The sequence below is a fragment of the Leopardus geoffroyi genome, chromosome A2 (assembly GCF_018350155.1).
Source record: "Leopardus geoffroyi isolate Oge1 chromosome A2, O.geoffroyi_Oge1_pat1.0, whole genome shotgun sequence".
Lineage (NCBI taxonomy): Eukaryota > Metazoa > Chordata > Mammalia > Carnivora > Felidae > Leopardus > Leopardus geoffroyi.
Window position 1 is genome coordinate 123,124,292 of NC_059331.1, and position 16,048 is coordinate 123,140,339.

The 16,048-nt window shown below is 39.0% G+C and overlaps 1 protein-coding gene across 3 annotated transcripts in view; it reads left to right on the plus strand.

Moving 5' to 3' along the window:
* The window catches only part of ITPRID1 (ITPR interacting domain containing 1), a 105,998-nt gene that overhangs the window by 14,013 nt on the left and 75,937 nt on the right, over positions 1 to 16,048 (plus strand). For 2 of the 3 annotated variants that reach the window (XM_045495238.1, XM_045495240.1), the window contains exons 1-3: positions 3,630 to 3,886; positions 4,019 to 4,064; positions 15,290 to 15,471. In XM_045495238.1, the coding sequence (XP_045351194.1) occupies positions 15,312 to 15,471 (160 nt within the window). In that variant the 5' untranslated portion in view covers positions 3,630 to 3,886; positions 4,019 to 4,064; positions 15,290 to 15,311. Of the gene's footprint in view, positions 1 to 3,629; positions 3,887 to 4,018; positions 4,065 to 15,289; positions 15,472 to 16,048 lie in introns of those variants that run through there. The other variant, XM_045495239.1, reaches the window with a different exon arrangement.

The window sequence follows — 16,048 nt, forward strand, 5'->3', positions numbered from 1 at the left end:
CTGACTAAAAACATGCTCATTCATGTTTGAGAACCCTTTAACCAGAAGTCTCAACTGTCTATTGTCTCTCCCTATGATAACTTACTCCCAGTAGATATTTCAACAATGCATCGAACTCTGTTCCAGAATCCAAGCAACCTGATGATTAAAATTTGGCTTGTCATGCAGGTCAAAGGTTTCAGTTCTTTAGAGCACACAAGTGTACTTTAGCTTTTGGCATTCTTAACCCTTTTCCTCATCTTGCCCTCTTTCTGGGTTTAGATTCTCCTCTCACTCCAGACTCTCTCCTGGAGTGAATTCATCTGTCACCCTGGCTTCAATTAGGAGTTATTTTGTGGCTGCACATGTATGTTAGTCCAGACTTCACTACTGAACTCTAGACTCACTATCCAAATTGCATTGTGATACTTCCCCTCAGTGTTTCCAGGGGAACTTCAAACTACATTTGCAAAGCAAAACACACTGGATCCCTCCATAAACTTACTCCTCCTTCTATAACCCCTGCCCAATAAAGGAAATGGTATTGTCCACTTGCCCAAGTTGGTAACCTGAGAAAAATCTTTGACCACTGTCTCCCTCCACATTGAGGACAGTCAGTAAAACCTACTGATTTTTTTCTCCCACGTAGTCCTAAATTACTCACATTTTTCTCTCTAATCTTGGGGCCCTGGTTGTAGCCACCATTATATCTCAACTGGTTTTCAGCATCCTGCCTTCAGTTTTTGTTCTTTCCACTCATTCCACTCTCCATATTGAAGCAAGAGGAACTTTTTAGAATATAAATTTGATCATGTCACTTCCTGCTACCCTCAGAATAAAATGTAAACCTCTTAATAGCATATGACATCTTTCATGATCTGGTTACTCCTTCTCTCTCTGGCTATATCATTTGACACTGACTCTTCATAAGTCATGCAGTAGCCGTACCTAGATTCTTGCAATTCTTCAAGTGGACCATTCTTTCTCTTGCCTGAAGACCTTTACACATGCTGTTCCCTCTGCCTAGATCACCCTCCTTCCTCCCACCCATGTAGAGCATAGGGGGGTTACCTTTACTTACTGGCACCTTAAGAAGGCTATCCCAGACAAAGGAGATTACAAGTGAAATCACTTGATCAGGAAGACATTAAAACTGTGCTTCTTTTAGCCTGTTTCCCAGGATAACCCATTAATGGTTGAAGCATTACATAGGGGATTCCTGAGACTTTAGTTCTAGTGCTGAATATACCAAAATTTCATTTTGTGACACTGTGAAATCACTTAGCTTTTCTGGGTCTCACTTTTCTTATCCTTAACATTCTATTACAAGATTTCTGTGTTAACCCAAAGAGATCAAGACTATGAGAATGGCATACTTATTGAAAATATTCATGGCATCACTTTTCTAGTCTCACTTTTGCTCTACCCTCACCTTCCTTCTAGTTGGACAACCCCTACCTTTTAGTTTATTTCTCTTCTCCTTCACCTCCTCAACTAACTAAAACATCAAGTTTAAATTTGATATTTTCCAGGATATTTTTTCCAAACCCTCAAAGCTGGGCTGAGAACTCGACTTATGAGATCCCATAAAACTTTCTTTTTCCCCAGAAAAAACTTAGCAACTCTACTTGTCATTTTGATCTACTTTATTACCTCCTCCCTTGGACGGTGAACTAAGTCACTTTATTTATTTATTTTTTTTTATTTTAATTTTTTTTTTCAACGTTTATTTATTTTTGGGACAGAGAGAGACAGAGCATGAATGGGGGAGGGGAGGAGAGAGAGGGAGACACAGAATCGGAAACAGGCTCCAGGCTCTGAGCCATCAGCCCAGAGCCCGACGCGGGGCTCGAACTCACGGACCGCAAGATCGTGACCTGGCTGAAGTCGGACACTTAACCGACTGCGCCACCCAGGCGCCCCAGTCACTTTACTTTAAGTACCGATTTGTGGCTAAGGTGTGTTCTTCTGTAGGCTGAGGGGCAGACCTACAAGGAAGTGTTCTATTTGGGAGACTGTTCTTGGAATATCAGTGCACTGGCTATCAACCGCACCTTGTTTACCAGGCTTTGATATATATTGTATCTTCTTTAATTTTCATGCAGAAAGCTTTTTTTTTTTTTTTTGTATTCAGTGATGTACACATTACTTTTTCTGAATTAACTACGCCTCTGAAGAGGAATTGATTTTCCCAAGACCATTCTAGTAGGAGCTATGTTTAGATACGTTCGTGTTCTCCCAATTCCTAATGCATATTTCAATGCATGTGCACTGCAATCTCTCACTAAATGAGCTACATTATTAAATAGATATGTAATTAATAGTCAAAATGTGAGTATTTGAGTGTTTCTTTGTAGATGTGATTGCATGCTCATTTTTATTTGAAAAAAATCACTTTAAAAAATCATCTGAGATAAAAACTGTTAAAATAAAGGACTTCATTTTCTAAGTCTAGTTCTGGACATGGTATTTTGAGTAAAGTTTATTTTATCAATTAACCTTTGTCCAAGACCATCATATCCTAATGGGTGGTGCAGAGATCCTGGTCTTCTCAAGGGTAAGTGGGCAACGGATGCCACAGGAGGAGAAGGATGTGGTGTTACCCCTAGCCTTGAGACACACTTGGACTCCTGAGAGTAGAGATTTCAGACATTGGTGGTGAAGAAGTGAGAGAAATCCTAAGAAACAAGAGCCATCTCCAGGGATAGGTTCAGGGCCAGTTTATATAGGGCTATCGAAATCTTGCTCACAGACACTAGGAGGTTTGCAGAGGAACTCCCTAGGTGTGTGTGTGTGTGTGTGTGTGTGTGTGTGTGTGTGTGTGTGAGAGAGAGAGAGAGAGAGAGAGAGAGAGAGAGACTAAGGCTAAAACAACCTTAGTCCTTCCCTTTTGTATACTGGAGTTCCTGTTTTTTTGAACTTAAATATCATTTGAAATGCACATGGTCTTTTCTATAATTCTAAACTCTGATAATGCTGTTTATCAAAATGAAGACAATTGTTGGCATGCATGACTCAAGAATAGAATAATTGTTAGGTTGTGTTTTAGCATTGTATCCTTTGTAAGGATCCGTAGTAAATGTGACCATGAAATTTAATTTTTTTAAATGAGGATGATAATGTGCTTATTTACCTTTCTGAAATGGAACTGTCTTATCTTTCAATGAAAATACTTCATAGATACTGAAATCCCTTGGAAAGTAGAACTATTAGCCCTGACAATTTGGGCCCCTTCTTTATGGGTTTGGGAATATGTGTGTATATGTTTTGTTTCCTCTGAACTTTCTAATAGAACTTCCTGGGAATTGAATCTCTCCACCTGGAATATCAAGTTCTACTGTCCTCATTTCCAGTGATGGTTTGCAATGCAAATTGTTGGGTTGGTAACACATAGCACCATAACCATGGTAACCAAATGAAGACAAGTTTGCTTTACTTCCTCAGCAAAGTACTTTCCAGCCCTGCATTCAGACCTGATGCTACTGCCAACAGTCAAGGGCATTAAAGGAACAGCCAGAGGGTTCACAGAAATAAAAACACAACTGGACCCATTGTATTCATTTCCCACACTCCTCCCCTTAGTCCAGAATTTGTTACTAAAAACTTCTGCCATTTCTAACTACTTTCTAACTGCTTTCTTGGAGGCAAGGGTAGAGAGAATCACCACGTATCTTTATCCCCAATTTGACTATAGATTTTGGCAAGCAGACTATCCTGGCTTTCTGTGTCTAACTTCGAAATAGGAGCAGATAGAAACCTGGTCACAGTTCTGTGGTCACAAGGACTTTTTTAGTGTTAGCAGCTGTGATGCTCAAGGAGACAGGAAGGTGTCCAAATAAAACCACTTTCTGAGAACAACTACAGCAAGCTACAAGGGCCACTTCTCTGCCGAAATTCCTTTCCTCTGGTATAGTAATTCTTATAATTTGTTAGTTTGTTTCTCGCCTGTGGGGGAAGGGTATTAGTCCTGTGTTCTCATTTTCTCTCCATTGGAATGGAAGGGCAGCTGTGGCATGTTCTGAATCTTCTTTACCTGCAGCTATGTGACCGGGTGCTTCCCAGGAAGAAAGACTATTAGCAGTAAGGTAAGCAATCTAATTGTCATGGATCCTGGCCTAGATGATTTCAGCACTCCCATGACTGCCTGGGTGGCCTCCATTAACATGGAAAGGTCAAAAACACAAGGGATGGGAATGCTCTAGACTCAAGATTCTTGGTTTATTTCCCCTAAGTTTGAATACCATTTCAAGTAATGTTCCTGAGATGAGGTGCAGAGATTATATTTTCCTTCCTTTTGTAGCTATTGGGACTTGTGTATCATTTTCACTGATTGTTTATTGCTGCAGTGTGGCTCAGTAGATGATTTTCTAACTCTGCCATTCCTTCTATCATTATTTGTTGGCATTCTACTCTAAAGAATAGCTTCTCCATCTCCCACATGTCTGCAGATTTTAGACATTGGTACATATTACCTGACTTCTCTCCAGGAGGTTTGACTATTTAATATTTCCACAGTGATGAGTGTCAATTTCCCACCTTCTAGATGTTCTCACACTAATGAATTTCTGAGAATCTAACATGGGTAACCTATTGTCTTTTTAGCCTTCACTTCCTTGTACGTTACATTTACATTTTTTAGCCATTTCTAGATTTCCTATTTTTTAATTGCCCTATTACATTGCTGCTACTTCTATGTATCTTTTTTTTATTGATTTATAATTGCATGTCATATAGTAAGTACATAAAAACCTTTAATTTCACATATTCCACCAAAATTTTTAGTTTTTTTTTTTAACATTTTGACATTTTTATTATCTTTGCAATAGGAAATTTTAAATTCTTAACTGGTTAAATCCATCATGATTTTCCTTCTTCGCCTTTGGTGTCATTTCTCCACAGGTGTTTACCACCTCAAGATTAGAAAAATGTTTACCAATATTTTATTCTAGGACTGTTTTTTTAAGTTTATTTATTTATTTTGAGAGAGAGAAAGAGAGAGAGAGGGAGAGAGGGAGAGAGAATCCCAAGAAGGCTCTGTGCCATCAGCGCAGAGCCCAGTGCAGAGCTTGATCTCATGAACCATGAGATCATGACCTGAGCTGAAATCAAGAATCTGATGCTTAACCAACTAAGCCACCCAGGCACCTCTAGGACTATTTTTGTTTCATTTTTCTCATATTAAATCCTTAACACTATTGAAATTTATTTTGATGAATTATTTAGGGCTCTCTTTTTTGTTTTGCTTTGTGGTTTTTTTCATTAAATTTTAAATTTAGAAAACTTAAATTTAGAAACACACATACAGTTCTAAGAAATAATACAAAGTCTACCTGCCTTAATGCAAAAATCTTTTCAACAGTACATGGATAACCTATTTCTGCCTATGTAGATTTTTATCTGGGACAGCCATCGACAGGTATAAAGTTGTGACATCAGGATAGTTTCTTACAATCACTTATAAGGAATACTATCTGTTTCTTTCTCCACATTCCCTGCGATTTTATGGTTATGATCATACTGAGAAAGGAAGGTTGATGATATCTTTGATGTCAGAGGAGTAAAGTACATGCTAGAATTTGCCTTTGTGAATAATCCAGGTAGGAAAGGAGATTTAGACCCAGGAGCTGGCTTAAAATTTGATCTCTTCTCCTCACTACCAGCTATTTCTGTGTGTTTTTAGATGCAACACTTTCTTGTTGTAGTTAAGAACTTAACCATTATGATGGTTTCCTATTGGACTGAAATATGATGCAATTTGTATTGTATAACAGTATGTTTTTAAACTTGAGGTGTGTGCATCTGAAAATCTTAAAGAAAATGGCTTGACCCAGTCACTTTTTAAAGGTATTAGGAAAGGTATATAGAAGGAAGGTGTGATAGAGCCCAATGAAAAGTATTGTTAAGAAAAATAGTCATCTGCATTGGTCAAGGTTCTCCAGAGACATGAGATTATGTGTGTGTGTGTGTGTGTGTGTGTGTGTACATATATATACATACACATACATACATACATATGTGTATATGTATACATATATGTGTATATGTATGTATACATATATGTGTATATGTATACATATGTGTGTGTATGTATGTATACATATATGTGTATATGTATATGTGTGTGTATATATACATATATGTGTATATGTATATGTGTGTGTGTATATATACATATGTGTATATATATAATTATATAATACATAATTACATACATTTAATTATAGATAGAGAAATCTATATCTATCTACCTATCTCTCTCTCACACAATTATGGAATCTTAGAGGTTCCATGATCTGCCGTCTGCAAGCTGGAGACCCAGGAAAGCTGATGGTGTAGATACAGGCTGAGTCTGAAGCTTGAGAGCTGGGAGCATTCACTTGTGTAAATCCGAGTTCTAGAGCACGAGGAGACTGATGTTCCAGCTCAATCATCAGCCAGAGAAAAGGGGAATTTTATTTACACACTTTTGTTCTATTTAGGCCCTCAGCAGATTAAATAATTCCCGTCCACACTGGGGAAAACAGTCTGCTTTACTTCAGGCTACCAATTCAAGTGTTAATCTATTCTGGAAACACCCTCATAGACATCCCCAGAAATTAGGATTAGCCAGATATCTGGGCACCCCATGGCTGAGTCATGTAGACACATAAAATTAATCATCACACCATCAGGTAAGATGATTTGTGATTTCAGTAAGCTAACATTGAAGAGCATGTGTTTAATTGTCACAAATCCACTGCTGAATAGCCCTTTGGTGAAATTTATGCCATTATTGCTCACATGCATTTTAATCCCCCTGTCTGGAATGTTTGCCTATCCATTAACCTTCTTCAAGAGCCAAAGCCAATACCTCCCTTTCCAAGAAACCTTTGTTATGCCCCTAAATGATCATTTTCCTCCTTCAATATTTGAGAACAGTTGTTTTATACTTCTCTTAAAATGTGTTTTATGTTCTACTTCACAGTATATAGTTAATAAGTACTATATTTTGTAATCAACTGTAAGCTCCTCAAAGTTTCTTTGTACACAATAGACAGTAAAATATTTCATTGAATTGAATTAGTAGATGATATTATTGCATTTATTTACTTAATAGTCCATGCGTACGACATGCTTTTATGAGGAATGACTGGTGCACAGTACTATCCCTGATGTGACAGAAACTATAAAGATGAGTAAGTCACACTTCCCACCTCCTGAGAGCAAAGACAGAGTCCAGCATGAGAGTAATCATTCATTCAGTTAACAGTCATGGCTGATCACCTATTATCATCCATGGCCATGGATATAAAAATAAATAAGTCATGGTCCTTGCCAAGGGATTGCCAAGGAGTCCACTTAGTTGAGTGGGAAAGGCAGAAGTGCAAATAAACTACTTGAGCATGAAAAGTGCCACTATAAGGAGTTGCAAAGGTTTCTGTGAATGCCAGGAGCAGGCTAGGATGGGAGTGGAGGGCGATAAGGGGAGAAAGTGCTATAAAGTGAGTTCTCTTTGAGCTCAGTAAAATGGTATCCAGGAAAGAGAAAGGCAGCACTAGCAGAGGGATCTGTAGCCAGTAGCATCAGAGAGGGGGGCATGTTGAACACAAGTAGTTCTGTGTATCCAGAATACAATGTACATGCAGGCACCTGGATTGGGATGCGTGGGAATGGGAGACACCCACACATCCTCTCATTCTCCCTTCCCAGGACGAGGCAAGGCAAATGTTGAGAAGACAAGAGTAGAAATAATGAGGAAAGAGAGAATCATTGAGAAAGAAAAATCTCTTTAAAGTTGGAGAAGGATTGGAACAGGGCTAGGAGTAGATGAGTCAGTTGATTCAATTTACCAGCACTTCAAGTTTCTAAGAAGCTGTATATGTGGTTATTGACCATAATGTTAGTACTCTTTTGCTTATTTCACCCCAAAGTGAAATGAAAACCCCAAGTCTAAGAGAACTGACTTTGGGTTCCAACTTGGGCACTACTGCCTTGTCTTTAAATCCAGCTTGCTCCTAAATATCAAGAGAGAGCACCCTTCACATATTTCATGGTGGGAGGAAGCCACCCACAGAATAAGTCATCACAGACTGCTTGTTCCTCCTAGCAGAGTATTGACAGAACACTCTATTCTCTAAGATCTGCCTTTACTTCACTGAATCACTTGGAAATCTTTACATGTATTTGTGGGACTTTGATACTTGGACAGTGAGGAAGAGCAGAAGGGCATTCCTGGCTTGGCTTTGTTGTTTGAGTTTTTGAGTGGTCTTCCAAGTAATAGCAATGGTGTTTTATTCTCAGCCCTCTTATAGTCTTGATGGACATAACTTTAAAATATGTTTTAAATGTGAGCTCCACTCATCAACCAATAGGCTACGCGGAGGCCAGAAACAGAATAACCATCTTATGGAATCATCTCATCACATCCAATTCTCTCATATTATGCAAGAGGAAATTACATTCCAAGACAACTTGAAACCACATGCCCAATGTCATACAACCAATGAACTATTTGTTGATTAATTAAAATAAATTACTTTTTGTTTCCCTGGTGATGAGTTAAGATCTTTCCTCTGCTAACGCTGTTGGAAGGCACATAACAGAAGGTAACAGAAGGCATTTACTCGGATAGCTTTGGTTGAAATAGTGGAAGTGGACAGACATCAAGTGACTAGCCAGAAAATTTCACTTCAAAATGAAGGTAGAATATATATTTATATAGTTGAATATATATTAACATATATAACCTGATCACTTTTCTAATTCAAATTGCATTGTTCCTTGATATCTTATACCTGTTCCTGGCAAGTTGCACCTTCTCATAAATTGTTTAATTGTTGAATACCACACTTTTCTTCATGGTTTAATAACCAAATTTGCACCAATATTTCTCAATTCCTTTTTGGCATTCATTTAAACAGTAATTTATTCAGCAAACATATATCAAGTACCTTTTTCATACAATTATGATATGAGAACTAAGAGCTCTGTCCTGAAGAAAATCCCACAGTGGGATAAACAGAAGGAGTGTTGAAAGTTGGCAGATTATTGAACTGAATGGTCAGGTGTTGATGGGTCATCTAGATTGACAATGAAATCTTCGGGGAGGATGACAAAAAAAAAGTCCCACTTTCAATCAACACACACTTATAAAATGTGAAAATACTTTAGTAGTGATTTACATTAAACTATTGGATTACAGGGAACAATGAAAGCCACACTCACATAGGGAAAGCATGTAGATAAAAAAAAAAAGATAAGAGGGAGTTGAGAACTGAGGTATAGAACACTAAAAACTTAGAAAAACCAGCAAAAGATCTTGAGAAAAAAGCCTTGAGTGAGATAGGAAGAAATCTGAGAGAGCATATTATTAAAAAGCATTGTTTCCAACAGATTATTTCCATTAAGAGGAAGTGCCCAACTACTGAAAATTCTAAAATGATAAGAACTGACAGTTAGTTGAGCATTAGCATACTGATTTGGGTGGGTTATAAAGAGAGTGAGAGGTGTGGTTGGTGCTGTACATGGGAGCTTTTTGCTATGATCCAAATGAGACTACAAGTTCTGATTCACATAATAAGGTTGACAAAAGCAGAGGAGGTCAGTGTGAGATATCTTTTAAGGGCCCCTCTCTCACTCTCTTTTAAGTAACCTGTTGTGAGGTGTAAAAGGAATAAAGGAATTAAGGAAGACTCATTAAGTTCTTGGCCAGAGCAACAGCCTAAATAGTGGCACCATTTATTAATATTGGGGACACTGGAATAAAGCCAGGGATATAGGGGGTCAAGTAGAAGTCAAGGAAAGAATAAAGAATTCAGTGTGGCACATAGTAACTTAGAAATGTCAGTATCCAAGTGAAGATATCAAGTAATTGGGAATAGCCCATTTGGAAACTCAGGGGCCCTATTCTAAGGATCTGGACTAGATTTGGAAATGTGAATTTGGGAATCATCATCTAGAAAACTAGAGTAGGAGTTGGAGAGAGACTGAAGGGTCATTCAATGACCAATGAGTGGAGGATCATTTTCAGATAAGAGACATTTTAGCATGTTGTAAACTAAAGGGAACAATTCAGTATGGAGGGAAAACAGTGTCCAAGCAATGTCTATGAGTAGAATAGAGGTGACAACGGATGTTTGAAATTGGGAGTTTAGAGGATATTCACTTACAGTGATGAAGTATGACCCTGGGAATTGAATAGAGAAAGGAGTGTTGAAAGTCAGCAGAAAACTGAACTGAATAGTCAGATGTTGATGGGTCATCTAGATTGACAATGAAATCTTTCAGGAGGATGACACAAATACCATCCCATTTTCAGTAAGTGAGGCCATATGTCCTGGGTGTTAATGACAACTTAGTTTGGTAGCCTTGAAAGGACAGAGGAAATAAGATCTGAAAGTAGCAATGAGGGACATGGAGGAAATTGATATCACCTCTAAGGTTAGGGTCCTGATTCAATGGGTGAAAAAGAAAAAGCTCAGCTCAGAGAGTGACAAAGTAAGCTGTGTTCAGGTTTCAATTAGAAAAAGGAGATGAAGGGACATTCGATGAAGAGCTTAGGATAAAGGGGATCTGGTGGTTGACAGTCTGTGAATACCAGAGGGCACAGGTGTTGGGAGCACCTGAGAAGGGTGAGAGATTGGGCCAGATGAGGCAATGTCCACTGTCACATGAGCAAGGCTCTAAGGCATGATAAAATTAGTCCTATGATCTCTTAGAGTATGATGTTTGAATCAGTTCTCTTTAAGTGGCAGCCTCCCAGGACTGGTTTCTTAGTCTGTAGAGGGAAGGGAGTTGTATCAAAGCTCATGATAATTATTTTTTTGAGAGCATGAGGGGCTGTGAAGACTTCTTTTTTAAACTTCTGTGTATGAAGTCATAGTTGAGAAAGGGGCAGGTCTTCCTGGAGCGTACGGTTCTATGTAGACTTCTCCTAAATTTTTCTACTGGGGAAGTCATTGTATATGGAAGGTGGAGGGGAGCCAGGCAAGCCTGGATATCATTGAGATCTCACGAAAGGCTGGAACAGAGGCTGTGGTGATGAGGATCCATAGTAGAGACATAGAGATGGTAAGATTCCTGTAGACTCCGAATTCCTGTGGAATTTTTTTCCTGTGTGACGTTTTCTTCTTGACCACAGGGCTCCTTCAGAAGTGGAGCCAAGGCTAGAACTATAGTCTGCAATTATAACCTTGAAATTAAGATCATAGTTGAAGGAATTTCCAAGCTCTGATATGTGTCTCTGTTCTCAAATAAACATGCATTCTCATGGTCACAGAAATATTTTATTCTCGTACTCTCCAAATGTATCTTCTCAATTATTCAAACTAAGTAATCTCAAAATGACACAGGTTATAGGCAAACTATGAGTGTCAAATTTATCTCCTATGGAAAAACACTGATTGGTGATTCTTCTTTACTGGACAGTTCTCAACATGAAAATGACCTAGAGAGGCAACATAGAGAAGGAAAATGAAACAAAACAAAAAAACAAAAACAAAACAAAACAAAACAAAAAACCTGACCAATATGGGTATTGATTGTTTTATACACATTTTTCATTAATTTTTTCCAACAGCCGTATGAAGTGGTTATTTCATACTCATTACAGAGATGAAGAAATAGATTATCAGAGATGTTTGAAAATTTCCCTAAGGAGATGTCAGAAAAGCAACAGAGCTGAGATTAAAATCTGGAGTTATCTGACCTGAAAGGACTTATTCTTTTAACCACATAAGAACCAAGATATACTGGCTAAACCAGCTGGTGTTCCTTTCCCAAATAACCAAGCAATCAACTTGCAGTCACAGATTCTTTACCCTGGGCAGAGTTCTGTGCTGGGATCTGTAGGGAACACAGAGATAAATAAAGCACAGTCCCTATTCTCCAGTATGAATAACCTGTTTGGCAAGATAACCTGTTTGCACAGAGGTGCAAAAAGTTAAATAACCCCAGAGGGCAAGAATGTAACCATTGTCCCTGCTTTAAGTATGAGTATCAAATTCTATGATTTCACTGTGGGCTGAAGTCCTCACAGTGAAAAGGAGCCAGTATGGTTGCATTTGCTCAAGGAAGAAAATGTCATGGAAAATTAATGTAACAACACCATTTTTTTTTTCATTTTGGCCTTTTTAAAAATTTTGAAAGCTTGATAATATTTTAGTACATCACTCTTTGTCTTTTCAATATACTTTGTTGTTGTTTTGTTTTGTTTTTACAAAATTGAGTTTCCGGTGGATATATTATTTTGCATCATCTTTTTAAAATTAAACATAATATGAGAAATTTCCCACATTAATGGAAGTTCTTTATACACATAAGGATTAATAGCATAGTAATTGGGATAGAAAGGATCTGAAGACAGGAAAGGGACACTCGGGCACAGGAAACAACATAATCTAGGATGAAGATTCATTTTGGGCCAAGCCAGCATCAGCAAGAATTTGGATCCAAATGGTCTTTGGGATAAAGAGTTAACCAGAGGAATCAGCAGAGACCACATCCTACAACTTCTGCTCTGTCAGTCCCCTGGGCAATTCAGGGCTACCACCCGATCTGTGTCCCTTTGCAAAGGACTGCTCTCAGGGTCAAGTCTGTGGATGCCAAAGGAAGGTCATTCAAACATCAGAGAATGCAAAGCAGATTTGTTTACTGATCAGAAAGGCATCCACGAAAAACGGCTGAACAAAAGAGTTGTTCTTTACAGACCAGTCCCTGACCCCAGCCTTTAGCAAGGGTTCCCACTTTCCTTGGCAAGCTTTTTACTGCTCTCAAGCCAACGACAGCTGAGCTGGAAGGCAGCATACCCTCACTGGTTGTGCAAGCCTGGTGGCTGAGGTCAAACATGCCGTTTTACAGAGGAAGTCTGAGACATACCAATAAAGCAGCACTTCTACTGAAAATTTTGATGATTTTTACAGGGTTGTATTTGGGAAAGTGGTAGCTAGGTTAAAATTTGACACTGGAGCACAGGAGCCGCAATTTGAGGACTGTGAGCTGCTTGACAGGCCCTGCTCCTACTACAGACCAGAGTCCTTTGTGCTAAATAGGACCTCACTGTCAGCTGAGGTGGGTGGACGAGCAAGACTATTTTGGGGTATCTTATTTTCCCATAATACACTATTCTTTTCTTCAAACCCTGAGCACGTACTGAGTCTGATATTTCACGAATCTTGTTGAGCGTGATTTGGGAGATTTTCCCTCCTTGTGAAATTCTGAATTGTCAGAGTTGATGCTCTGATAATAATTCCCATGCCCAAGATGCACAGCATTGCCAAAGAGAACTTTTTTATTCAAAAGTACCAAAGCTTGTGTAAAATTAATAACTAGAAATTAAATTCAATTCCTACAGTTTGTCTTGTGTTATAAATTCTAGTATACCAGATAACCCTATAAAGTTTAGAAATATATATCAGGGCGCCTGGGTGGCTCAATCAGTTGAGTGTCCAACTTCAGCCCAGGTCATGATCTCCCAGTTCGTGGGCTTGAGCCCACATCATACTCTGTGCTGACAGCTCAGAGCCTGGAGCCTGCTTTGGATTCTGTGTCTCCCTCTCTCTCTCTGCCCCTCCCCTGCTCACGCTCTGTCTCTCTCCGTCTCTCAAAAAATAAAATAAAACATTTAAAAACATTTTTAAAAATAAATATAATCTTATCTGTATTATTTTTGACTTGTGTTAGCATCAAAAGTTTTATTAACATTTATTTGCTCCCAGAGGATATACTAAAGGTTAACTTTCTGAGGTTGGCTGACTAAAAGGCTCCCCGTAAATATAAATTTTAACTGTCCACTCCTTGCTATAATTTTTAAATAATTGAAATTTCTTAGTAATTGTTTTTTATGCATAAAATTAATAGTCGTCACAATTGTCATTAATTTTTGCAGTAATTTACTATTGCAACAATAAATGTATATTTATACTTCAACTGGATTCTAGAATTTTAATGTACAAAGCATGCAAGGAAACTCTTACTGCCAGTTGCACCAACAATGTTCACCTATGTACTTAAATGAAAATATTCAAATGTTTTCAGGAAATTTGAATGACTTTGCCTTGATAAAACACTGATTAGAAACAATGGTTTATAGCATATGGTTGGTGATTATGCATGAGTTTAAGGATGCAAGGGGTGCTGCTGAAAGAGAAATTTGACTATTTGGTCATTTCTCTAAACTTGGCTAATACACTGTGCAAATTCAAGTAGATGTCATGGAAAGAAGTTAGTCAGAAAGTGCTTTGGAATTCTAGCTTTGCCACTTTAGTTTTATATGTATTTATTTAGCACCTACTATGTGCTGGGAATATAGTCAAATACTGTAGACATATCAACAAGTAAGAGGCAGGCCCTTGTTCTTAATGTGCTGATAATCTGGGGGTTTCAACAACTCACTCAGCTGCTATAAGCCTCTGTGTCCACCTCTTACTCTGCAACTCTCATAATGATGTTAATAAAGGTTAAGTGAGATAACAAAGATGATCAGTATTTCTTGTGCCGTATACATAATATACTTACTAATATTCTAATTGTCCCAATCATCCTAGAGGGTAGATGGTATGGTTTAATAATTATGGGAATATGCTTGGAGTCTGGTGCCCGGGTTTGAGTGTTGGTTGTTGTGTGGCTTTAGGTGTGCAACTTTAGATACACAACACCTTTCTCTGCTCTTCAATCTGCTATAAAATTGTGACAATTAGATTGCCTCCTTGGTTGGCAATTTAATTAAATAATGGATGTATGGAATGCAGCATAGAATCTAGCACATAATAAGCACTCCACTGAAGTCAACAGTTATTATAACTCAGTACAATTTACACCCAATTAAAAAATAAGAGAATGTAGAAAGATTACATAATTTACCCAAGTCCACCCAATAAGTTGCAGACATGAGACTCATCCAGGTTGATCTGTGGCCAAAGCCCTTATTTTTTACATTTTGAGTCTCTAAAAATATTTTTATAGATGTAACTGTTGGATAACTTGGAAGGGTATTTATTATGTAACCAATACTTTTAAACTTCCTTCCTGGCTGATGTGCCCTCCAGTCCACAGTTTCTTTGCATCCACATCGCAGTCCATCTGATTGGATCCACCAGAGGGTGGATGTGGCCTGGTGACAGGTGAAGTCACATTAGTCCCAGCCTCCTGTGGCCTCTCCACTTAAGAGGCAACCACTTCTCTGCATTGGGACAGGGAACTCAGCTCTGGTGGGTGAGCCAGGCTCTGGAAGATTGTAAATGTTGGTGGTATGAGCACTCTGGCTTCTCCTTCTCACTGAACCAAGCCTGAGACCTGACTCATTGCATCTGATTTGTTTGTCTGCATGTTTTAGTTTGCCGAATTACTCCCTTACAATGGCAGAGAGGTCACATGGATCCAGCAACTCCCCAGGAGGCCAAGAAAAGAGCAGGAGAGAGATCCTGAGGTCCACCAAGAGGGCATGGGCTCGCCTAGATCAGCAGCTGCCACCTGGCTCTGAGGAGGAAAGCCAGGGTCTCACCATCCCCCTGCTGGGTGAGAACAGGCCCTCAGGGCTATATGAAAACATCCTGCTGTGGGTGGTAAGGGATGTGGGGACTTGGCTGGGGGCAAATGATTTGGAACAAATGCTTGGCTTTGAAGATACCAGTGTTCCTGGTGGGACGCCAGAAGCATCTATGACACGGGCACTTCTGACTTTCCCCACAGACATTCAAAACACACACCTTCTGGGGCGCCTGGGTGGCGCAGTCGGTTAAGCGTCCGACTTCAGCCAGGTCACGATCTCGCGGTCCGTGAGTTCGAGCCCCGCGTCGGGCTCTGGGCTGATGGCTCAGAGCCTGGAGCCTGTTTCCGATTCTGTGTCTCCCTCTCTCTCTTCCCCTCCCCCGTTCATGCTCTGTCTCTCTCTGTCCCAAAAATAAATAAACGTTGAAAAAAAAAAATTAAAAAAAAAAAACAACAAAAAAACACACACCTTTTTTTTTTTTTTTTTAATGTTTTTATTTATTTTTGAGACAGAGAGAGACAGAGCATGAACGGGGGAGGGTCAGAGAGAGAGGGAGACACAGAATCGGAAGCAGGCTCCAGGCTCTGAGCCATCAGCCCAGAG